The sequence below is a fragment of the Tachypleus tridentatus genome, chromosome 12, assembly GCF_004210375.1.
Source record: "Tachypleus tridentatus isolate NWPU-2018 chromosome 12, ASM421037v1, whole genome shotgun sequence".
NCBI classification, from domain to species: Eukaryota; Metazoa; Arthropoda; class Merostomata; order Xiphosura; family Limulidae; genus Tachypleus; species Tachypleus tridentatus.
The window spans coordinates 80,039,837-80,066,351 of record NC_134836.1 but is presented as its reverse complement, the minus strand read 5'-3'; the positions used below and the strand labels follow the sequence as shown (position 1 = coordinate 80,066,351).

Genomic DNA, 26,515 nt, shown 5'->3' with positions numbered 1-26,515 from the left:
AAAACCGTAAACGTCTTCAAAGGTCACGCCTTCTTCCACACCACGAAACAGCTTGGTTAAACTTTGCTGAGAAGCACCAAACATGGAACGTAGAAAACTGGACGAAGGTTTTGTTCTTTAATGAGAAGAAATTTAACTTGGATGGTCCAGGTGGCTTCTAACGTTACTGGCACGATAAGGATATCCCACCGGAGACATTTTCTACACGACACAGTGGAGGAGGTTCCATCATGATCTGGGGTGCTTTCTCCTTCTACGGAACAATAGAGCTTCAGGTTATACAGGTTCGTCAAACAGCAGCTGGGTACATTGGCACGTTAGAGAGAGCATCCTTATTGACTGAAGACCCTCGCTTGTGTGGAAATGACTTTCAGTAGAACAACGCTGCAGTCCACAATGCCGACAGGACAAAGGACTTTTTCATGGCGAATAACGTGATTCTTTTGGACCATCCAGTGTGCTCGCCCAAACTGAACCCCATTGCAAATGTTTGGGAGTGGATAGCAAGGGAAGTCTATAGAAATGGACGTCAATTCCAAACAGTGTGTGATCTTCGTGAAGCCATCTTCATCACTTGGAATAACATTCCAGCCAGTTTTCTCCAAACGCTTATGTAGACCATGCCAAAGCGAATGTTTAAAGTTATTCGCAATGACGGTCGTGCAAAACACGACTGTTGGGCATTTCCTCCCCTTTTTAGGACTTCTTTTTGGTATGGTCTTAAACTTTTGACCAGCTAGTATTTAGGCTAATTTCATAGTGTTCACATTTTCCCTATGAAATGCTAGAAAAGTTTGTTGTTGTTTTTTCCTTTTCTTATTTTCATCTTTCGAAGCTCTACTCAAATAAGTGGTTGAGTCTAACAACGCAAAATGCATATTTTGTCTTTATGTTCATTGGCCTTAAGATTTTGACCAACAGTGTATTAGTTGCTAGAAGTTCAGATGATAACACTGAATATGAAATATTCGTAGTTGGAAGTTCATGTCATAACAATGAGTGTGACATATTAGTCGTTGGAAGTTCACGTGATAACACTGAGTATGACATGACATATTAGTAGTTGGAAGTTCAGATAATAGCACTGATGAGTATGAAATATTTATAGTTGGAAGTTTACGTGATAACATTTGGGTATGACGTATTAGTATATTTGGAAGTTCACGTGATAACACTTCGGTATAACGTATGAGTAGCTGGAATTTCGATTACTATCTTGGTGGTAAATTGGGTTGATGTCACTTGTTGACATAATGCTGTTATTTTGGATTTAATCTATATGAATTAGTTTGAAGGATATTTTTCTTTATGTGTTGACTGTGTATCGTTCATAACGCTGAATTTAAGCTGTATCTCTGACAACGTCGACCTTTAAGACATAGCCTTGATTTGTTATTTGGAATATCGTGCAAAGATCTACGAAGGCTATATATCTGCGCCACATCTTTGATAATTTCGATTTTAAGCCGTTCTTAACGTAATTCAAGTATAAAATCATTGAATTTATAATGAAAATCGATGGCTAATGGGTGTAAGATTTGGTTTTATTACACACAATTTATTCAGCGATGTGAGACTGAAATCTTGAAGCCTCAGTTGGAGCGCTGTAAAAGTAATAACTTTCGTATACTTTTGTATAGTCTTAAGCACGTGACCAGCAACTATTTAGGCTAATTTTATAGTGTTCACATTTAACTTATTAAATACTGAGAAAGATTTTTATTTTTATTTTCACTTTTCTTATTTTCATCTTTCGAAGCTCTACTCGATAAATTGGTTGAGTATACTAACGGAAAATGCATATTTTTTCTTTATGTTCATTGGCCTTAAGATTTTGGCTAAGAGTGTATATTTTGTATACATATAACAAGAGATCTTGTGTCACACAGCTAATAGGTTAATAACATTGTTGTGATAAAGTATGTTTACTATGTAACGTGTCACACAGCTAACAAAACGTTAATACTGTTGTGATGAAGTATTTTCACTATATAACTTGTCACACAGCTAATAAAACGATAATATTGTTATGATAAGCTACGTTAACTATATAACACTACGTTGATATTCTAAACAGTGTGTGATAAAAATAGGTCTACATCTAGTATTGATAAAGTAAATGTTGATTAAATATTTCGTTTATGAAAACATTAATGTTATTCTAAAAAGTATGTTTACTATATAACGTGTAACACAGCTAACAATACTTTAATATTGTGGTATTAAGTATGTTTACTATATAACATGTCACTCAGGTAACAATGCGTTAGTATTGTTGTGATAAAGTATGTTTATTATTTAACGTATCACTCAGCTAACAGTAGGTCGATATTCTTGTGATAAAGCAATTTTCGATATTACGTGTCACTCGTCTAACAATACGTTAATATTGTGGAAATAAAGTATGTTTATTATATACCGTGTCACTCAGCTAACTATAGCTTGTTATTGTTGTGTTAAATATGTTTACTACATGACGAGCCACTCAGCTAATAATGCGTTAATATTGTTCTGATAAAGTATGTTTACTACATAACGTATAACGTAGTTAACAATACGTTAATATTGTTGTGATAAACTATGTTTACTATATAACAAATCACTCAGCTAACAACACCTTGTTATTGTTGTGTTAAGTGTGTTTACTATATAACGTGTAACATAGCTAACAATACGTTAATATAATTGTGATAAAGTGTGTTAATTATATAACGTGTCACTCAGCTAACAATAGGTTGATATTGTTGTGATAAAGCATGTTTACGATATTACGTGACACTCAGCTAACAATGCGTTAATATTGTTTCGATAAAGTATGTGTACTATATAACGTGTCACACAGCTAACAATACGTTAATATTCTTGTGATAAACGATGTTTACTATATAACGTGTCACTCAGCTGCCAATGCGATTACATTCTTGTGATAAATTATATTTACTATATAACGTGTCACTCAGCTATAACAATACATTAATATTGTTGTAGTAAAGTAAATTTACTATTTAACCTGTCACCCAGCTAACAATACGTTAAATATTATTGTGATAAAGTATGTTTAATATATAACGTGTAAAACAGCTAACAATAGGTTGATATTGTTGTGATAAAGTATGTTTATTATACAAAATGTCACTCAGCTAACAATACCCGGTTATTGTTGTGGTAAGTATCTTTACCATATAACGTGTCACTTAGCTACCAATGCGTTAATATTGTTCTGATAAATTATGTTTACTATATAACGTGTCACTCAGCTAACAATACGTTAATAATGTTGTGATAAAGTATGTTTATTGCATAAAGTGTCACTCAGCTAACAATAACTTGTTATTCCTGTGTTAAGTATGTTAACTATATAAGATGTTACTGAGATAACAATGCGATAGCACTGTTGTGATAAAATATGTTTAGTATATAACGTGTAGCACAGCTAATAATACGTTAATATTATTGTTATAAAGTGTGTTTATTATATAACGTGTCACTCAGCTAACAGTAGGTTGATATTGTTGTGATAAAGCATGTTTACGATATTACGTGTCACTCGTCTAACAATAGGTTAATATTGTTGTAATAAAACATTTTTACAATTTAACCTATCACCCAGCTAATAATACGTGAAATATTCTTGTGATAAAGTATGTTTATTATATAACGTGTCACTCAGCTAACACTACCTTGTTATTATTGTGTTAAGTATGTTTAATATATAACATGTCACACTGCTAATACTACGTTAATATTGATATGAAAAGTATGTTTACTATATAACTTGTCATTCAGCTAAAAATACGTTAATATTGTTGTGATGTAATATGTTTATTACACGTGTCACTCAGCTAACAATACGTTAAAATTGTTGTAATAAAGTATGGTTACTATTTAACCTCTTACACAGCTATCAAAACGTTAATATTGTTGTGATAAAGTATGTTTACTATATAACGGGTAACATACCTAACAGTACGTTAATTTTCTTGTGGTTAAATATGTTTACTATATAACGTGTAACATACCTAACAATGCGTTAATATTCTTGTGCTAAATTATGTTTACAATATAACGTGTCACACAGCTAAAATACGTTAAAATTGATGTGATAAACTATGTTTGCTATATAACATGTTACACTGCTAACATTACATTAATATTGGTGTGAAAAAGTGTGTTTACTATATAACGTGTCACACAGCTAACATTACATTAATATTGGTGTGAAAAAGTATGTTTACTATATAACGTGTCACACAGCTAACATTACATTAATATTGGTGTGAAAAAGTGTGTTTACTATATAACGTGTCACACAGCTAACAATACGTTAATAATGTTGTGATAAAGTATGTTTACTATATAACGTTTAACATAGCTAAGAATACGTTAATATTTTTGTGATAAAGTGTGTTTACAATATAACGTGTCACACAGCTAAAAATACGTTAAAATTGATATGATAAACTATGTTTGCTATATAACATGTTACACTGCTAACTCTACGTTAATATTGATGTGATAAAGTATGTTTATTACACGTGTCACTCAGCTAACAATACCTTAATGTTGTTGTAATAAAGTATGTTTACTATATAACGTGTGACTCAACTAACAATACAAAAATATTATTGTGATAAATTATGTTTACTATATAACGTATCACACAGCAAGCAGTACGTTGACATTATTGTGAAAAATTATGTTTACTATATAACGTGTAACATACCTACCAATACGTTAATTTTGTTGTGATAAGTATGTTTATTACATAAAGTATCACTCAGCTAGCAATACCTTGTTGTTGTTGTGTTAAGTATGTTTACTATATAACGTGTCACTCAGCTAACAATGCGTTAATATTGTTCTCATAAAGTATGTTTACTATATAACATGTAACATAGCTAACAATGCGTTAATATTCTTGCGATAAATTATGTTTACTATATAAGGTATCACTTAGCTAACAATGCGTTAATATTGTTATGATAAAGTATGTTTACAATATAACGTTTAACATAGCTAAGAATACGTTAATATTTTTGTGACAAAGTGTGTTTGATGTATAACGTATCACTCAGCTAACAATAGGTTTATATTGTTGTGATAAAGCATGTTTACGATATTACATGTCACTTGTCTAACAATACGTTAATATTGTTGTAATAATGTATTTTCACTATTTAACCTGTTACCCAGCTAATAATACGTGAAATATTCTTGTGATAAAGTATATTTATTAAAGAACGTGTAACACAAGTAATAATGCGCTAGTATTGTTGTGATACAATATGTTTACTATATAACGTTTAACGTAGCTAACAATACGTTAATATTTTTGTGATAAAGTATGTTTATTATATAACGTGTCACTCAACTGAAAATATGTTAATATTGTTGTGATCAAATATGTTTACTACACAACATGCCACTCAGTTAACAATACGTTAATATTGTTGTAATAAAGTATGCTTACTATTTAACCTGTCACCAGCTAACAATACGTGAAATATTTTTGTGATAAACTATGTTTACTATATAACGTGTAACACAGCTAACAGTACGTTAATATTTTACTGATAGAGTATGTTTACTATATAACGTGCGAATTAGCTAACAATACAGAAATATTGTTGTGATAAATTATGTTTACTATATAACGTATCACACAGCTAACATTACATTAATATTGGTGTGAAAAAGTATGTTTACTATATAACGTATCACACAGCTAACATTACATTAATATTGGTGTGAAAAAGTATGTTTACTATATAACGTGTCACACAGCTAACATTACATTAATATTGGTGTGAAAAAGTATGTTTACTATATAACGTTTAACATAGCTAAGAATACGTTAATATTTTTGTGATAAAGTGTGTTTATTATATAACGTGTCACTCAGCTAACAATACGTTAATATTTTTGTGATAAAGTGTGTTTATTATATAACGTGTCACTCAGCTAACAATACGTTGATATTGTTGTGATAAAGTATGTTTACTACGTAACGTGTAAAACAGCTAACAATACGTTTATATTGTTGTGATAAATTATGTTTACTATATAACGTGTAAAACAGCTCACAATACGTTTATACTATTGTGATAAAGAATTTTTACGATATTACGAGTCACTCGTTTAACAATACGTTGATATTATGCTGATAAAGTATATTTACTATTTAACATGTCACTCAGCTAACAATACGTTAATATTGTTGTGATAGAGTATGTTTACTATATAACGTGTAATACAGCTACCAGTTCGTTAATATTGTTGTGATAAAGTACATTTACTTAATAACGTATCACTCAGCCAACGATATGCGGTCATTAAATATACGTTGTAGTGTTTATGCTGTTCTCACTATAATTTTACCGTATGCTGGTTTACATCAATCAACCAATTATTTCTGAATAAATGAAAGCTATCTTAGTAGACCAGAGCTAAAAGCTCAATAGCAATACCCATTGAACTGAACCCAAATTTATAATGGTTAAAAATGCTTTGAATTGTCAGTTCGGTGTTACGAATTCTAACGATTGTTTTGGCCATAATTCCATGAAGATCTATCCGTATGCTATCATTATAAAATAATCATTAGTTGTGTAAAACGTAGAACAATGTTATTGTGAAACCAAGTTTTGAAATATAAAATATTGATTATATTGTCCTATATTAATGTACAATATTATTAATATTAAAATAATAGTTGGCTGTGAACTGTTGTACATGAAATGCCAAAAGTTTTTGTCATATTTGTTTTAATTCTATACATCACTTTCAACACTTTTGATTATTATATGATAAATTAAACTTACTGTTAATTTAAAAGATGTGTACAGGTATAGAGGATTAAGTATTACGATTTTGAATTTATTTGTAACTCAACAAGTCATCGACAAACGCAACCGATTTAGCAGTGGATCGGAATGTATCCGAACTACATTTGACATTGCTTGTCGTGACGCCAGGTAGACATTATTACTTGTGGAAAAGATAGTAACAACGACGCAAGATATTGATTGCCTCAGATAATAAGGATATATTCAAATAATTATTTAGAAGTTATTAGGCGGGAATATTTCTTGTATACTTAATGGTATTAGAAAACAAAGGAACGTGCATCAAAATGGGACACCAGGACCATCAAGAAAGAGAGGCAGTCGTTGTAGACAAATTGTCGTGTTCCCTGACGGATAACCAAATACAAAGATCGGTAACAAAAGTCTTCTATATCTGGAAGTGATAAAAATAAGCTACTTACACAATAGCTGTTTCAGTGAAATATCCGTTTGATCATCCAATGCCTCGAAGAACTGTAGAATAAAACGGGTATTCCATAGGAAGACATATCGGTCAAGTCGCCCACCACATTGTATAGAATTTCTTTGCAATCGAAAACTGTCGCTGGGAAACCGTTTTCTTCGTATGCTGGATGATTCATGAAATGTAACATAGAAGAGTAGTTGTTGATGACGAGAAACCCCCCTGAAATAAAAATGTATCTCAGAACAGCTGGTATGGGTATTAACAGTTTTATTGGTAAGGAGAGAACAACGTTTCGACTTTCCTCGGTCATCTTCAGATTAAGAAAGAGAGAGTTTGCAGGTGACCATTGCCGGACACATGTCTTAGGGATGAGAGTATAAACGGGTACGGGATTGTAGGGGGCGTTGCAATTAGATGTTAGGTTATTAATTAGTATAGGTATAAAGGTGTCCCTTTATATTAGTTTAATTTTGGTTTTAGTTGCTGTTTCAGTAGGGCTTCTTTCATTTTGCGCTTGTTTCCCTACTTAGTATCTGCATGTTTTCTATGGTTATGTTGTGCATATTTGATTTGCAGTGCTCAAAAATGTGTGAAGTTGTTTTTTCTTTTTGTTCTTTGAATCTAGTTTTCATTTTTCTGCTTGTTTCTTCAGAGAAAAGTAGTATTCTTGAAATATGACACTTTCTACTGAGCCCTTTGCAAGGAAAACTATGTTGTATGGCTATTGCCAGCATGCACAATCGTCAGGTAAAGTATGACCGGACGTGGAGACATGGACTTTAACGAAGAGATAACGCTCTAAAATCGTTTTAATATAGCGTGCTCTACCTTCCATATACTTGTTAATACAAGCGCAAGAAACTACATCAATTATAACTTCGAAAAGCAGTTATTTTTGAAAATACAATACGCCGAAGACATTTTAATTTCTTTTTTCTTTTGAATTTCGCGCAAAGCTACACAAGAGCTATCTGCACTAGACATTTTAAATTTTAAAATATTAGTATATTTATTTATTTAAATTATTATCATTCAGGAAGTCCAAGAGACATGGCAACGATGCATCAAAACAGTTACAATCATTAGGTGGCGCCAGAAGCGGTATCAGCAAATGGGTTATCTCCGTATCTAAACCATTTCACTTTCATGGCATTTGATGAACATTCCAGGTTTACTTCTAGTACATCAGACAACCAGGAACCTGCTAATAGCAATGATACTTTAGGATACAAAGACAGAAATGGTCCTGAAGCCAGCTCTTGTAAAAGGTAAATCTATGTTTTATTTATCACAGCCACCCCTATGATCACGATATAAGACCGTAAACATTTTTATCTCGAGTATGAAATACAGAGAATATATATAAACAATTAAATTAAAGATACTGCCACGATAAAATGTAAACAATTATAATAAAGGAATTAGACGGAAGTAGTGAAAACAGTTTACTGTAAAAGTAGGAATAAGAAAGACTGTGGTAGTATCTCTGGATGTTAAGCACAGTGATAGCATTCCTGGATGTCAGCCATGTTTTGCTCATACAAGAAAATTGATATCAGTATCGTCCAATTATTCATTAAATGTTCATGAGAAAAACTCCACTATATCGTTACTAAACGATCAGATATTTTTACCCTTCAGCCTATTATTTAAAATCTCGGATCACCAGAAAGATCAATGTTAGATGATGTTGCTGGATAGTCGTGTACAATACAGTTACATATCATTGCAACTAAAAACATGGATAAATAAGCCACTTCCAGACTAGATCAAGCACCATTACGATGACGCAAGTCACTTTTAGTCTAGACAAAGCTCCATTATGATGATGTAAGCTACTTCTATGCAAGATGTGTTTTTCTTTTTATTCTAGATTGAAAAAGGAACACTTACATGGCCCATCTTCTGAGCATGTTAAATCTCACAATCGTCAAAATACTTGAAGCAAGGGAACCATTTATATGAGCAGTAGGTTGTAGTCCAATCTATTATCTTGATGTTTTCTTGCTAAGTAAGGTGTGTCATGGTACGTTTTTAGGTTGTAGTACCAACCATTAACTTGATACTTTTTTGATAGATAAGGTGTGTCATGATATATTTTTAGGTTGTAGTACTATCCATTCGTGATGACGAGAAAACTCACTTGTAGAGAAAATTAGATATGTAAAAACGGCTAGTTTGGGTAGAGAAAGCACTATGTAGAGGAGCGAAACCATACACTGCTGCATACCATATATTCCCGATATCAGCAGAAAAATAACCAACACTTAACAAAAACTATAAACAAAATATGACATTCCAGTTAATACCAAATTTATTCAAATACCAGGCAAAAAACTAAGGTGTATACTATGTAAAAACTACATATATTTTATTCACAAAATACAATGTGATAACTGCCACGACTTCTATATTAGAGAAACAAGTAGAAAAATGGAAACCAGTTTCAAAGAACACAAAAAGTCACCTTCACACGTTTTCGAACACTACAAATCAAATAAACACAGCATAACCATAAAAAACACCCAAATACTAAATAAAGAAACAAACATAAACAAACGCAAAATTAAAGAAGCATTACTTATACAACAACTCAGGCCCAAAATAAACCAATACAACGGAACACCTTATATACCTATATTAATAAATATAATTCAACACATCTAAGCACGATCTATACATTACTACACTCAATTAAACAACCGTCTTTAAACTTGTGGTCAATTATCGGTCAGTTACCTCTTTCTTTCCCTGTGAACCTGACGATGACCGAAGAAGGTCGAAACGTTGTTTGCTCCTCTAAATAGTGCTTTATCTAACCCATACCAACATTTTTTTTAATATATATTGTAGTACTATCCATTAACTTGATTTGGTTGGTTGGTTGATTCCGTATTTTATGGCACAAAGCAGCAAGGCTCTCTGCGCCAAACATCCAGTAAAAAAGGTTAAAAGTAAAGTAAATGTAATAAAATACATAAAAGGAAATGAAGGTAAAACAAAACAGGGTTTAAAAACATAAATAGTATAAAACCAATGTTGACACCTAGTCTACGACGTTATGAGAGAAAATACACTAAGAGAAGTTGTAAAGGACTTTCTGTAGCATAATGGTAATTATCATAACCCGCCAGGAAGACTAACAGGTAAGTACAAGAACCACCATCAGTCACCTGAAGTTGACCTTTCCATTCCTGGTTCCAAGTTATGTGTCATTATGGCCATTTTCAAAAAGTAAAGTAACAAACGTTTTAGAAGACGTGTAGCAAAATATTAATAATAACACGCCAGGATAACCAACGGGTAGTTCAAACAGCAGCGTTAGTCACCTAAAGTTGGCCTTTCCAGCCCTGGTGTCGAGTTATTTAATGTTACAGCCATTTTCTAATTTCAAATCGAACTAGAGAGACTATGATTCTTAAAAAGGATCCACAGTAAAAACGGTTTAATGTATACATTGAAAAACTTAAATGACATTAAAAAGATCAATGGCCTTTAAAAAACTAAAAACTTTATTAAGGTGCACAGTGTCACCATCACCAATAACACTGTCTAACGTTATGGACAAACCTTGGGACAGAACATGTTTAAAATGATGCTGTCACTGAGACTCGTAACGACGGCAAGTAAAATGTGGCTTATAGTGACCTGAATGTTACAGAGATTACACATTGGTGCATCAGTTCCAGATAAAAGAAAATGATAAGTTGAAAAACTGTGACCAATGTTAGTCTAGCTAGAACAACTTCCTCTTTCCGATCCTTATGGAAGAAAGACGGCCAAAGTCCAATATAGGGTTTTATTTGGAAAAGATTGTTTTCATGTTGCTTACTCCATGTCGACTGCCAGCTGGCACAGAGACGAGCATTGAATACAGGACTATAGTCCATGTATGGAAGAGGCACAGCGGTTCCAGAGCAGATAGATTTAGCTGCCGTGTCTGCGAGCTCGTTCCCGCGAATACCAACGTGGCCTGGTATCCAGAAAACTGGATAGAAGTAGATGTCAAAGGGAAAGTCGGTTTTGGCGAGAAGAGAGTGTGAACCAACGTGAATCGATTCTAGAGCCAGTATAGAACTAAGCAAGTTAGTATAAATAGTGCAGTTGGAGTACTGCTTAGCATCAATGTGATCCAGGGCAAGATAAATGGCTTACAGTTCAGCAGTGAACACAGAAGATGTAGAGGTGTATCTGCACACAACCACCGAACCGCAACTAACCATAGCAGAGCCCACAGAGTCACCTGATTTTGAACCATCCGTATAAATAGGAATGGAAATATTGTTCGAAAGATGTTCAGTAAATAAAAGACGGTACTTCCAATCGGGAGTATCTGCTCTTCTTAGATGACTTAAAGAAAGGTCACATTTGGGGACTGTAATAAGCCATGGTGGGGTGGGCTGACCAGTGGATACTGCAATGTTATCCAAGGACAGGCCCAATTCATCCAACTGCGCCTGGATACGAAGGCCAAAAGCAGAAATTGCAGATCGTCTGTTCTAAAAAAGTATGGTCCACCGAGCAAGGAAAACACAACCCCAGGTAGGATGCTTTGATAAGGAACGAAGTTTCGAAGCTTAAAGAAGAGTTGCAAACCGCGAAGGTTCAAAGTGGATTCACGAGACTCTATGTATAAGCTCTGAACTGGGGAGGTGCGGAAAGCCCCATTGCAAAGCCAAAGTCCTCGATGATGAATGGGGTCCAGCATCTTTAAGGCCGAGAGTCTGGCAGAGCCATAGACCAGTGATCCAAAGTCGAGTTTCAATAGAAAAAAAGCACAATATATCTTTAGCACAGAACATCGATCCGCGCCCCAAGTGGTGGTAGAGAGGACACGGAGAATGATCAGTGCTCTTGTACATTTGACCCGTAGCTGCTTAATGTGTGGTATAAAGATCAGCTTAGGTCAAAGTTAAGCCCAAAGAACTTGGTCTCAGGGACCACAGATAGCACAAATTCACCGATACGGAGTTCAGGATCAGGGTGAATACCCCGTTGGCGGCAAATGTGCATGCAAGCAGTTTTAGAGAGAGAGAAATTACACTTCAGTACACGGTCGAGGGCAGTTTGTAGTTGCCGCTCAATATATCTCATGTTCGACGACTGACATGAGATGAGATGTGAAAGTCGTCGACACAGAGCCCGTTTGCAACAGTGAGAGGGAGTTGATCAGTGATGGCATTAATCTTTATACTGAAAAGTGTGACACTCAAAACACAGCCCTGAGGGACTCCAAGTTCCTGTAGAAAAGAACAGGAAAGTGTCAAACCCATAGAAACTTGGAATCTCCTGTTCATTAAAAAAAATGTAATAAAAATGGGCAAATGGTCACGTAACTTATATATATGGAGGTATCGCAGAATGCCATACCTCCATGTTGTGTCACAAGCCTTTTCAATGTCAAAGAATATTGATACAAGATGTTGTCGTTCGAGAAAGGCTTCTCTGATTGACGTTTCTAGTCGAATCAGGTGGTCCATGGTGGAGTGCTGTCGTCGGAACCCACACTGGGTGGGCGAGAGGAGGTTGTTTGATTCAAGAAGCCAAACAAGACGAGCATTAACCATCCTCACTAAGGTTTTACAGAGACAGCTCGTCAAAGCAATTGGATGATAGTTTGAAGGAATCTTGGGATCTTTCCCAGGCTTAGAGAAAGGTAGAACAATAGCCTGGCGCCAGGCACCAGGAAAAACATTCTCCTGCCAGATCCGGTTAAAAACAATCAGAAAAATATCAAGAGAAGCAGAAGATAGATGGTGCAGCATGTCATAGTGTACATCATCAGGTTTAACTGATGTACTGCCAGACCTACGAAGGGCTAGTTTGAGTTCCACCAGTGTAAAGGGACGATTAAAGTCATAGAGACAATCAGTTTGAAAGGAAAGAGGTAATTACTCTGCTCGAGTCTTGATGGCTAAAAAAGTGGAGGAAGAAGCAGAAGTGCAAGATACCCGGCAAAAGCTCTCACTTAGAGTATCGGCGATGTTTTCGATATCAACTACTTCTTGGCCATCAGAGAATAAGATCGAGAGGGGGACAGAATTATATTGCCCACTGACCTTTTGAATATTGTCCCATATGACTTTGGAACTGGTGGTAGAAGATATACCAGTTGTGAACTTAATCCAAGATTCCTTCTGGCTTCAACGTCTTATCCACCGAGCATGTGCATGTCCTGCTGGAAAACGATGTGGTTTGAAAGTGTGGGATATCTACGGAAAGTATCCCAGGCCCGTTTTTGAGCCTTTTGTGCCATTTGGCAGGTAGGATTTCACCATGGACGAGGATATAGTGGAAAAAAATGTCGAGGCTTTAGGAATACATTGAGCAGCTGCTTGTATAATACAATCGGTTACTGCTGCCACACAGTCGTCTATTGATGGTTGACAGACGATGGCAGGATCAAATTCTGCGAGAACAGTGAAAGAGGGTCAGTTTGCCTGATCCAGCTTCCACCGTGGCACGTGGGTCTGGTGGCATCGACCACGGCCAGTCTCTCTCAAGATTATAGGAAAATGATCAATGTCTCATGGATTGTTGTCAAGCCTCCATGAAAAATGGGAGAATAATGAAGAGGAGCAAACTGAGAGATCAATAGCAGTAAATGACTGACTATGTGCATGGAAATAAGTAGAAGAACCAGTGTTGAAAAGAGAAAGGTTGTGATCAGAGAGCGTACGCTTTACAGAGCGACCCCTCCTATCAATATCAGCACTTCCCTAGAGGGGATGATATCCATTAAAGTTTCCCAGGATGAAAAAGGGAGACGGCAACTGTTCAATGAAATCATCAAGGTCTGATTGATCATATGTCTCTCCAGGTGATAAGTAGAGAGAATAAACAGTGATAGTATGGCCCAAGGAAACACGGATGGCTACGGCCTCCAAGGGTGTGTAGAGTGGCAAAGACAGGGTGTTCACATGCTGATCAACCAATAGTGCCACCTAACATGCACTCGTCCATCACACAGCCTATAATTTCTGTACAAAGAAAACTGCTGAGAGGTGACTGTTTCGGCAGGTTTCAGAAATGTTTCCTGCAAGGAAAGACATACAGGATGGTAGGAAGCAATCGGTGTTTTGATGTCATCCAGATTAGGACGTAAATCTCAACAGTTCCATTGTATCAAGGTGGCCATTATTAATGACATGCAGGCGAATTGGGCAGAGAACCCTTCTGTTTACGACCTTACTTTCCTTATTCGAGGGAGGTCTTTCGACCTCCATTGATCCTGTCCTGGGTCGCTTGGGCAGATATTTGTTGTTGGAAGGGGATTCCAGAGACTATGGATGTGAACGAATGATTTTTTTGCATCTTGGGATAGGGGAAGAAAATGTATCCGAAGACATGCCTGTACCTGGAACCAAAGGATGTGGATCTTGAGGTTTGTTGGAATGTATGAAAGGGACAGAGATGGGTGTAGAAGTTTATTCTTCAAGTTTTTTAACCATGGAGGTCAAAAGGCTTTTCATTTGTTTTGAGGACGATTCTTTTGGAGGCACAGAGAGATCTGTCTGCACTCCCACTGTAGTTGTGGAACGAAGTGCAGCAGCATACGTCCGGGAGGAAGTGATGGACAGCAATTTTCGAGCCTCAGGATAAGTAATGTTATGAATCGTTTTCAAACGCTGCACCTCTCTTTCTTCCAACCATTTAGGGCAAGAACGAAAGTCGGAGGGTTGAGAGCCATTGCAATTGACACAATGTTGGTCCGTTTCACACTCATAGACATCATGTTCCTTGCCACCACAACGAGCACATATCAAGGAATCACAACATGACGTCTTTGACTGACCGAACCTCTAACACTGGAAACATCAGAGAGGGTTTGGAATGTACAGCCTTACCCTGCAAATAAGATAACCTGCCTTGATGGTGGGAGGTGCACGTGGTGATGTAAATGTCAGAACGAGGATATTGGTAGGCAATGTAACTCCATCTTTGCGAGTGGAGATACGCCTTACTGCAGAAACTCCTTAAGTGGAGAATCCAGCGAGAATTTCTGACTCAGAGATGTTCTTCAAATCCCTCTCAACAATAACTTCTCGTGAAGAATTCAAAGTAGCATGAGGTGTAACCTCAATAGGCATATCCCCAATTGCCTTTGAATTCAAGAGGAGTTCACTATGTTGAGATGTGGATGTTTCCACCAATATGTCTCCAGATCGAAGCTTCTTTACTGACTTTGGAGAGCCAGCAAGTCCCTCTAGTCCCTTCTGAATAAAAAAGGGGGACATTTGCCCTAAAGGTTTCTCTGAAAGATAATGTAGGGTAAGAAAATGAGGCACAACAGGTGGTACAGATGTTGATGATTGCTGCTCAGAAACGTCAAGACAGGGTCGTGTACCTATTGAGTGTTTTTCACTATTTAATTTAAATTTTTATTTCGAGGATCCATAGGAAAAAAGGAAATTTCGGTGCCCACTGACCCCACCCACCATGGAACTCTACGAGGGGACGCACTACAGTGTTAAGCAAGGACACTGCAGCAACGCCAGGGTTTCGTGAGCACTATACCCAAACACCAGCATCATACACAATGTCCATAACACCTGTTGAGAACTTCCAACACTGGTACTTGGTTGACCCTAGCTCAAGTGGACCAGCCGATTGACCCAAGGGGCCACCCAATGACCCGCCGTCTACAGGAATTCAAGGCCAATGTGGTATGTTAGGGTTGGACCCCTCAACCACCAGGATCCTCTCCTTCCCTTCGCGGGTCGCCACGCACGGCAAACACGTGGGTGGGTGTTTAGATCCCAGAGGAGGTAAACTGAAAGAATAGAACCTTCCATGGGAGGTCCCCTCACCACGTACAGGAATACACATTTGATATTGTTTTGATAGATAAGGTGTGTCATGGTAGGTTTTTAGGTTGTAGTACTATCCATTAATTTGATATTGTTTTGATAGATAAGGTATGTCATGGTAGATTTTTAGATTGTAGTACTGACCCATGTTAAGTTGATGTTGTGTTGCTTTGTAAGGTGTGTCACAGTAGGTTTCAGAATAGAATACAACTGTTGATGTTGTGTTGCTGGGACTAATATAATTTTTATACATTAGAACATCCGTTATGTATTACTTATGTTAGGTAAGATGTATCATGTTTATTTTTAGTTTTGAATACGACTGTTAACGTTGTGTTCTTAGGATTAATCTAATTGTTATCTATCATTTATCTTAGGTAAAGTGTGTCACAGTTTGTTTCAGGATAGAATACAACTGTTCATGTTGTATTCCTTGGACTAATCTAATTGTCATCTATCACTTATCGTAGGTAAAGTGTGTCGCAGTTTGTTTTAAGACGTAATACAACTGTTGATGTTGTGTTTCTAGCACTAATATAATTGTTATACATTATAACATCCGGTATCTGTCACCTACAGTTACGACAGAAAGAGTTCGTACCCCTGTGTCGTGAGTAGTTTTTTCCTCATAACTTAAAAAATATCATGATTAGGATAATGAACGTAAAGTATATTATAATTAATATACTAACACACATCTACATAAATTTTTATGTAACTTGAACAACAAATAAACTGTTTATAAACAAATAACCAAAAATAGGAGGAGCAGAAAGTGTTCGTACATTTCAGAACGTGTGAAAAAACTGATATTCCCGTAACAATTGGAATTTAGTCAGCAAAAAATGTACTTCCGGCAATTTAGCGCCGTCTCCGTCATTATCTGCTTGGTCATCATGGCGAACAGGAAACAACTGTCCAGTAATTTAAAAAACCGAATTATTGTAAAATACAAGTCTCGTGTGTCTCTTTCTGGTATCGCTACACAACTTGATGTGCCGAAATCTACTGTTCAAAGCATAATTGCAAAGTTTAAACTTACAGAATCAACTGCTAACCTCTCTCATTCCGGACGCCCCACCAAAATTCCAGAGAGAACCAAGAGGAAAGTTCTCAGAGGAGTTAGTAGGAATCCTCGTTTAACGTGTAATGACATACAGAAACTGGTAAGGGAAACTGGGGTTGAAGTAAGCACCTCTACAGTTACGAACATGTTACGCTCTTCTGGGTTCAAAGCATGCCGTCCTCGTAGAACTCTATATGTAAAGCCTGTTTATTTAGAAGCACGATTGAGATGTGCAAGAAAGCATGTAGATAAACCCTTCCCCTATTGGAAGAGTATTCTTTGGTCATATGAGACTAAAATCGAGCTTTTCGGCCACAATAATATTCGCTATATTTTCCGTAAGAGGAACGAAGTCTTCCAACGTACACCGTCCCTACAGTTAAACACGGAGGTGGCTCGATCATGCTACGGGGTTCCTTCAGCTCTTTTGGTGTAGGCAGTCTTCACCGCGTCAACGGAATCATGAAAAAAGAAAAATACGTTGATTAATTAGGCACTTATATCAAGAATGATGCTCGGCTTGGGCGTCATTGGATCTTCCAGCACGACAATGACCCTAAGCACACATCGAAATATGTGCAATCCTGGTTACAGAGGAAACATATAAGCGTTCTGGAGTGGCCATCGCAGTCACCCGATCTCAACCCAATTGAAAACGTTTGGCATGAGTTGAAGACCAAGGTTCATCAGCGTCATCCGAAAAACTTGCAAGAGTTGGAGGCGTTCTGTAAAGAGGAATGGAAGAAAATACCAGTCGAGTACTGTCAAACGATCATGGAGGGCCATGAGGAGAGATTGCGCCAGGTAATTCACCTGAAAGGCAACACAACTGACCATTAAAGTAGACGCACGATCACTTTCCGCCCCTGCTATGTTTGGTTATTTGTTTATAAACAGTTTATTTGTCGTTCAAGTTACATAAAAATTTATGTAGATGTGTGTTAGTATAACATTTATAATATGTTCTACTTTCATTATCCTAATCATAATACTTTTTAAGTTATCAGGAAAAAACTACTCACGACGCAAGGGTATGAACACTTTCTGTCGTACTGTATGTTAGGTAATTCTTTTATTAAATATTTTAATATTTGTTTGTTTGTTTTTTGTTTTTTATGAAATATGTTTTGTTATCGGTTGAATGTAATGTATGTCTTTTACAAAAGTAATATTACTTATTGCTCTTCCAATTTGAAAATGTTACTGTTAGAAGTTTCTAATTAGCTTTCCCTCATGGTCTTAAAGCAGGGCCATGCTCAATTTTCATTACCAAAAAAGTGTTTCATTTGGAATCCGTAGGTGCGCCGTAAAGGGTAATAGTGAAATTCCACTATTCCCTTAGATTATAGTCGCCCAAGAGTTGGGTGTGGGTGTTTTGGGTCACTTATTTTCTCTATAGTTAATCGGTTCAAAACTTTGAACGACTAGCTTACATGAGCCTTGAGTGTCTTTCAAAGAATATTTTAAAAATAAACAGATTAATTAGAATAAACATTTTATTTTCTTCTGTAAAGAACAAACTTAATTCTCGTGTCTCTGGAACCAACTTTATTGGAACTAAGATCACACACAAGAAGTACAAGAACAACGACGGTGACAGCCACAGTGATGCAAGATTACATAGATCAGAGGAGTCAAGGTTTGCTATTAATCTGCTTTCCTTATCTAACGTAAAGAATGTTTTCACTTTCATTCACGTTACAGATGGCAGCACATAAAGCTTATATTTAACCCTTCCAGTGAAGAACAGTTTGGGACCTGCAACTGAATACTCGACAAAAATCGTTGATCAGAAATATCCAGGGCCTTCTCGAAGTGGCAGAAGACAACGTAGGGCACAAAGACAGACAACAAAATCTCGAGAAAGGTTAGTTCTAGATATGACCAGAGGGAAAGTGAATGAAATACACTCTGATACTTTAGTTCTCTGTTTATTTACCACAGTCAGAGTAATTACCGTTGAAAAACCTACTAGAATATACCTTCAGAAGAAGACAAGATCAGTTTATATCTCTGGATTAGGCCTAACGTGTGTTTTCATTTAATTTAGGGAGTAATTCGGCTCAAATATAACTTCACGTGTACTCTTGATCTACAGTAATCAAAAATCACATTTTAATTATCCTTTCAGTACTAATACGTTTCTAATCCTTTTTTCTTCAGCCGAGTTAAGAAAGGAGATTATAAGAGAAAAGGAACTTCGATAAAATATAGAGAAACAACTTCTTGAAGAACAAAGAATTAGAAGTTGGTGTAATACTTTCCTTCTTTGTAAAGTTATTGATTTAGAGTGTGTTTTTCTTACAGCAAAGCCACATCGAGCTATCTGTTGATTGGTTTAGAAGTGAATACTTGTGATCAGTTACTATGGTTAAGTTACATAATTAGGTATCAGTGCTGTAACGAACCCTGAATGCCAGCGTTATAAGACCTAACGCTAATCCCTGATACAAAGACAAATATAAAGCTAATAAAGCCTCAGCCCTTATAATGTAGATTTTAAGTTTTAAATTGACACTAATTACATTGCTTGATGTGTCTGTCGTGTCCCCTCCCCAGAGGTACAACGGTATGCCTGCGAATAACCAACGCAACAAACTGGGTTTCGATACCCGTGGTGAGCAGAGCACAACTAGCCCATTGTGTAGCTTTGTCTTTAGTTTCAAACAAACTTGGACAAATTATTTGCTATATAAAGCGCTTCTTTGCCGACTGTTTGATATATCTTTTGTTGTTGTTCTTGACAATGTTTAACACCAGGGGTAGAACAGTAAAATAAGGTTTAGCTGTATAGATACACAGCGGTTTATACGCACTGTGTCTGCTGCGGGATTGAACCTCGAATTGGAGAGCTAAGCGTCTTGAAACTTGCTACCGATCCTCTGACAGAGAGGAAGCCGTAAAATAAAACGTGAATATGGAAACTGACTAAACGATCTATCACTGTTCTGAATAGTTAGCAGAGATTCATAAATACTTATTGTATTACGTGACACTACAGTAACGTTTTCTATATGTCTTTATAAATCTTTCACTCAGTTTTTAGCGATGCCCAAGCACACATAAATATGAGCAAAGTCACAGTTTCAAGCACGCGATGGTTCTTTTATCGTTGCCCGCTACAACCAATTTCTCTTTGCTAGGTTATCTATCGTCTTTTAACAAAAACCGTAAACATGTTTGTTTTCACTTGCAGATGAACAAGCGCAGCACTCGAACGCTCGTACAGGTAGTTAGCGTCCCCTAGCGATATAATTTACGTGCATCATGAACTTCGAGTTACTGGCTTCCTTTTTAAAAAAAACAAAAAAAAATCACACCAGCCTACTTCCCCGGGTGCGTATATTATTCAGCTGGTGTTTGTTACAACTCGACGAACTGGGCGTCTCTGAGACTCAAAATTGTTTGGAATTCTTAAAATAATAATTTAATAACATCACAGTGTCAAACTCTAAAACATTTTATGAGCTTACTTGCAAATTTAGTTAAAAAATACAACATAGAAAAACGTGCTCGGTAAAAAGATGTTTAAAAAACGAGAGTATTATATAAAGTAAACGGGAATATTTAGTGAATCACAGCAATAAATATGATTTATATTTCTGTTGCGTAGCCAGGATCAAATGTAATGTAATGCATCCAAGCGAAATTCTGGTAGGGGCCTGGGGGTAAATCATTATAACCAGTGATACATTGAAATAAAATGTGAATGAATAAATATCAAGACATTACTTTTATATTTCTTTGCATTTTATGTTTATATATTTTAAAAACTGGAAAAATGATGCACATGGTAGTTACGTTGCTTGAAGCTGAAACACCGTAAAGAGCTCTTTGTTTATCAATAAACCAAAATCAACAGGATTGTTGCCGACACTTTTACTGAACTAATTAGAATGTGTATAACTCTGTTTAATGCTTTTATTATTCTAGTTATCTACCAAAAAAGACTGAAGAAAGAACGGAGGAACCGAAGAAGTCTCCACGAACAGCTAGAAGTGGAAGTTTGGAAAAGAACCCACAACGAGAAAGCTCTTCAAGTCCCAACAGTCAGCATACTAAACGGTGATGTCATACTTGTTGTTGTTGTTGTCACACAGATTATAAATTTAAAATATTTACCGAGTACTAGTTGCTCATATAGTTCATAACGGACAACCTGTATCGATTGGTTATTATTCTATTACTTCCACAGTAAATCTAAAGTACAGAAGTATTATTTTTACTCACTAACTATTATGATATAGTCTACAAAAAGCAAGAGCGATAGATCACGTTCTACATACGTCAGTGTGAGAGACGAGTTGGAATTTCAAAACCTAACAGTAAAGCTTTTCACATTCGATGTGTGTACACATCTGGTCGCTAGTAGCTGACTGAAACCTGAACAAAGAGTAAATTATCAAAAGTTTGGTAACTAGTTTCACACTAAACCAAAATAGACTGTCACAAGTTTAGTAACTAGTTTCACACTGAACAAGAAGAGAAAGCCAAGAATAAACTCGAAGAACAATGTCAGAATTAGATAAAGGCATAGCGGTATGTCTACGGCTATCGGGTTTCGATACTCGTGGTTGGCAGAGCACAGACAGCCCTTTGTGTAGCTTTGTGCTTAATAATAAACAACAACAGAAAGACTAGAATAAGACTAGCATTAAGACATAGAAAAAGAGCGGCATACCCGGAACGAAACAAAAAGATAAGTCCAAGGTTCGAAATTCTGCTATTTACTCTCTTTAGCTTCCTTTGTTTGAGCTATTGCATGACAGAAACAGTTTATTCACTATTTTGTCACGTTCACGTTCAGAAGTTGGTATAATTAAGATACGACGTAGGAGATAAAACACAGGTTCTTTCCCACAATATTCACAGCACTCTAGACTTTTGTAAAGATATTGTTTTGTTACATTTCTCTATCATTTGTTGTGATAATGGTAACTGTCGATCTATCTATGAGATAGACTTATTGTAAAGATTTCCAATCAGTTTTACCAATAAGTGGTTTACGTTTAAAAGCACTAAAACGCACGACAGATAGTTTTACCTATAGATAATAGGTTGGTTTTTGACAATCTGAACGTACAACTTGCTATTCTATCCTATGAAGTCTCTCAGGAATTTTTTTTTTTTTATCTTCAGAACGTTAGCTGTATCGTATCTTGTTACAAATATTAATCACATACATGTTTCCATTTTTATTTACTTGCTGTGTTATTCTGGGAATTTGGTTTAAGGGCATTCTTACACGTTATTTTGTTCTCACAGAAACTTCAGTGTTCATGTGAAGTGTTTGAAGAAAGTAACATATGAAGTATCGAAAAAGAGGCAGGATCTATCTGGATAGTTATCTAACTATAGTGCAGTATGTTGCAAAGAGGACATAAACAGGAAAGAGTAAAACAGTGTATCTTAGAAAGGAATGATCTAGACGAAAAACAAAGATTATTTGAAAATATCAAATGTAAAAACGGAGGAACATATCAAAGATGACGCTACGATCTTTGAATTAAAGACCACCAGAAAAAAACTAGAGAATGAAAAACCTTTCATTTATCAAAAAGTAGCGTTTCAAGTATTGAATTTATAAAAACTATGATTTCACAAAACGTTAGAAAGTTGTTTTTTTACACTTTAATAGCGAGACAATAAACATTGGTTGAAATGCTGTTTGTTTTAAAGTTTCAAGTAAATAGTGTTTTATGAATAGCGTAGTATAGTGCTGCGTACTTAGCGTTTATATTATATTAAATGTAGAAAGTAAACAAGAGTACATAATTTTTAATTATATTCATACACGAAATATTCCATTAATGTTAAAATCTGTTTTTTAATACCGTTCGACCAGTATGAGAAATACGGCTCCATGTAAAACACCGCTGCATAATACTGTTCCTCAACAATGGATATGGCTCTATATAAAACACCGCTGCATAATACTGTTCCACAACAACAATGGTTATGGCTCTATATAAAACACCGCTGCATAATACTGTTCCTCAACAATGGATATGGCTCTATATAAAACACCGCTGCATAATACTGTTCCACAACAACAATGGATATGGCTCTATATAAAACACCGCTGCATAATACTGTCCCACAACAACAATGGATATGGCTCTATATAAAACACCGCTGCATAATACCGTTCAACGACAACAAAGGATGTGGCTCTATATGAAACATCACTGCATAATACCGTTTAACAAGAACAAGGATGTGGCTCTATATGAAACATTACTGAATGATACAATTCAACCACTATAAGGAATACGACTATATAAATCACCATTGTATAATACTGTTCAACCAATACGGGGGATATGGCTCTATATAGATCACCATTGCACAATACCGTTCAACCAGTATGAGGGATATGGCTCTATATAAACACCACTATATAATACCGTTCAACCAATACAAGGGATATAGCTCTACATAAAGCCTACTATATAATACCGTTCAACCAGTACTAGAGATATCGCTCAGCCTAAAACACCACTATATAATACAGTTCAACCAGTACTGGAGATACCACTTGAAATAAAATATCACTATATAATACCGTTCAACCGGTACGAAGGATATGGATCTATATAAAACACCACTGTATAATACAGTTTAGCCAGTAAAAGAAATATGACTCTATACATAATACCATTCAACCAGTACAAAGAATATGACTCTATATATAATACCATTCAACCAGTACTAAGGATATGATTTTGTATGAAACACCATTATATAGTACCGTTTAATCTGTACAAGGGATATAACCCTGTGTAAAATACCATTCTATAATACCGTTCAACCAGTACTAGGGATATGATTTTGTATAAAACAACATTATATAGTATCGTTCAATCTGTACAAGGGATACAACCCTGTGTAAAATACCACTCTATAATACCGTACCACCAGTATGCTAGGGATATAACTCTGTATAAAACACCACCATATAATACCGTTCAACCTGTACAAGGGATATAGTTCTATGGCTCTTTGTTTAGCTAACGTTTAATATGAAGTTTACTTCTGTGTGGGTACTTCTCCAAAGTTTACTTCTGTGTGGGTACTTCTCCAAAGAAAATGACCATTTTTTCCTTTCTTCTGATTATATAATGATTGCTATACAAATACTTAACATATTCCTCTGACATTGAGACTATAAACAGTTTCAAAATCAATAAGTGATACCTTTTATACATCCAACATGTTGAACTCAACATTTTGTATATAACAGGTTTCATCCGTTAATTTTTATTTACACTAGTTTATTTAAAAGTTCATTTTTGTAGCTTGAATTGAAACAACAAATATAGCTGGAATCTAGTTTATTTTAGCTACTTCCATAATGCCACTAAGTTCATTTTCTGCATAACAAAGCTGACGCGTACTTTAAATAAATGTTTTAAGGACAGCATTTTTCCTTTTAACAACCAATCTCAAGATAAACTCGTAAACACTGACCCGAATGAGTGCTTACAAGGTTAACTTTCAGACTTCGATACCCGTGGTGGGTAAAGCATAGATAACTCATTACATAGCTTAGCGTTTACCACCCAACAAGTCACTTCCACTAACTGGCTAGGGTCAGAACAAACACATGTCTATTTCATTCTACACAACTGTAAAACTAAACCATAACCGTGCGCAACACCCCTCCTATCTGTAAAAGTAAACCATCCCCATGCGTAACATCCCTAGTGTCTGTAAAACTAAACAATCGCCCTGCGTAACGTCCCTAGTGTCTGTAAAACTAAACAATCGCCCTGCGTAACGTCCCTAGTGCCTGTAAAACTAAACCATCACCCTGCGTAACGTCCCTAGTGTCTGTAAAACTAAACCATCACCCTGCGTAACGTCCCTAGTGTCTGTAAAACTAAACAATCGCCCTGCGTAACGTCCCTAGTGTCTGTAAAACTAAACAATCGCCCTGCGTAACGTCCCTAGTGTCTGTAAAACTAAACCATCACCCTGCGTAACGTCCCTAGTGTCTGTAAAACTAAACCATCGCCCTGCGTAACGTCCCTAGTGTCTGTAAAACTAAACAATCACCCTGCGTAACGTCCCTAGTGTCTGTAAAACTAAACAATCACCCTGCGTAACGTCCCTAGTGTCTGTAAAACTAAACCATCACCTTGTGTAAAGTCCCTTTTATCTCAACAAAATATTTTTTGTTCGTTAGTCAGATGGATAAACACCAAACTGTATGTTAATGTACTTTAACCGCAAGTTTTATTTTTAACGTCTTAACCAGGCAACATTAATAGAAAGAAATATGTGTTTTACTTTTATTGTTGTAACTTTCAAGTACTATTGAACTAACTATTCTGAGACAGTGTGTGTAATAGCCATATTTTAAACACACAAAGAAAGAGGTAGGTGTGTGTACCGAGGAAAAGGGTGTTGGTTGTCAATTCTTTAAAATATTAATCTACGTTATAATTATACACATTTGTACAAGGTCCGATGTTCGAAATAACCTATCAATTGAAATATCTGAGGCCCTGTGGCACGTGATTTGAATAATTACATACGTAAATTATAATTGATTCGCAGAGGTCAATCTCGTTGACCAACGTTTAAACGAACGAGTTTCAGTTAAAAGAACACGTGTGTAGTTTGCTCTTAAAGTATTAGAAAAATAGGCTTAGCCACCAACCAATCGAAGTTAATGTCCTTTCACTCGAAGGTAAGACATTTCGAACACGTTATTAGTGCTACTTCGACTTTTAGTTTAACGAATTACCTAATGAAACAACAGTAATTATAATTAAAACATGCGAAACTAAAAAATTTTATAATTGGTCCAGGAGTGGAGTGCTACGGCACATGGTTAGTATGTCCAATTTGTTGGTTGTTTTTCTGGTGCAAACTTCTGTCCGAATTTACTGCTGACTGGTCAGAGAACAGCACGGCAAACCGAATCCAACAGTTCATAGTTCCCGTACCGCTCTGTCAGAAATATGCTTCACACTCTGGGACGATGAGTGCGTTATAAGAAAAGCAGTTAAATCCCTCAAGTCTATATCCCGAGTGTTAACAGTGGGTGCTACTTTATCTGTAGCTTATTAGTTCAAACTTAGGGAGCTGCTATGTGCAGATGGTCCTTAATTTGTGCCAGATCACTTTCAAAATCGTAAAACTTCATGAGATACCTATTGGTTTCTAGATGCTAGTAGTAAATACATCAGGTAATCTTTACAAGAATACTTTGCACATTAACTTAACTGGTTTAGGAACGCCATGTCGCAATTTGGTATTTCTGGGATTTTCATAAAGCTTTTAAAATGTCCACTCTTTAACACATCTGAAGTTTTTGTTGTTGTTTATTCTTTCCGTTAGGAGGAGCCACTTAATGCTG

General features: G+C 36.0%; 1 protein-coding gene across 5 annotated transcripts in view; it reads left to right on the top strand.

The window, feature by feature from the left end:
- LOC143233775 (uncharacterized) overlaps window positions 1-26,515 on the top strand; it is a 50,762-nt gene that overhangs the window by 9,822 nt on the left and 14,425 nt on the right. Inside the window, exons 2-7 of one of the 5 annotated variants that reach the window (XM_076470420.1) lie at window positions 8,442-8,540; window positions 9,146-9,244; window positions 18,663-18,787; window positions 18,889-19,015; window positions 21,082-21,213; window positions 22,414-22,813. In XM_076470420.1, the coding sequence (XP_076326535.1) occupies window positions 9,234-9,244; window positions 18,663-18,787; window positions 18,889-19,015; window positions 21,082-21,213; window positions 22,414-22,492 (474 nt within the window). In that variant the 5' untranslated portion in view covers window positions 8,442-8,540; window positions 9,146-9,233 and the 3' untranslated portion in view covers window positions 22,493-22,813. Of the gene's footprint in view, window positions 1-1,159; window positions 1,613-8,308; window positions 8,541-9,145; window positions 9,245-18,662; window positions 18,788-18,888; window positions 19,016-21,081; window positions 21,214-22,413; window positions 22,814-26,515 lie in introns of those variants that run through there. The other 4 variants (XM_076470416.1, XM_076470418.1, XM_076470415.1 and 1 more) reach the window with 4 other exon arrangements.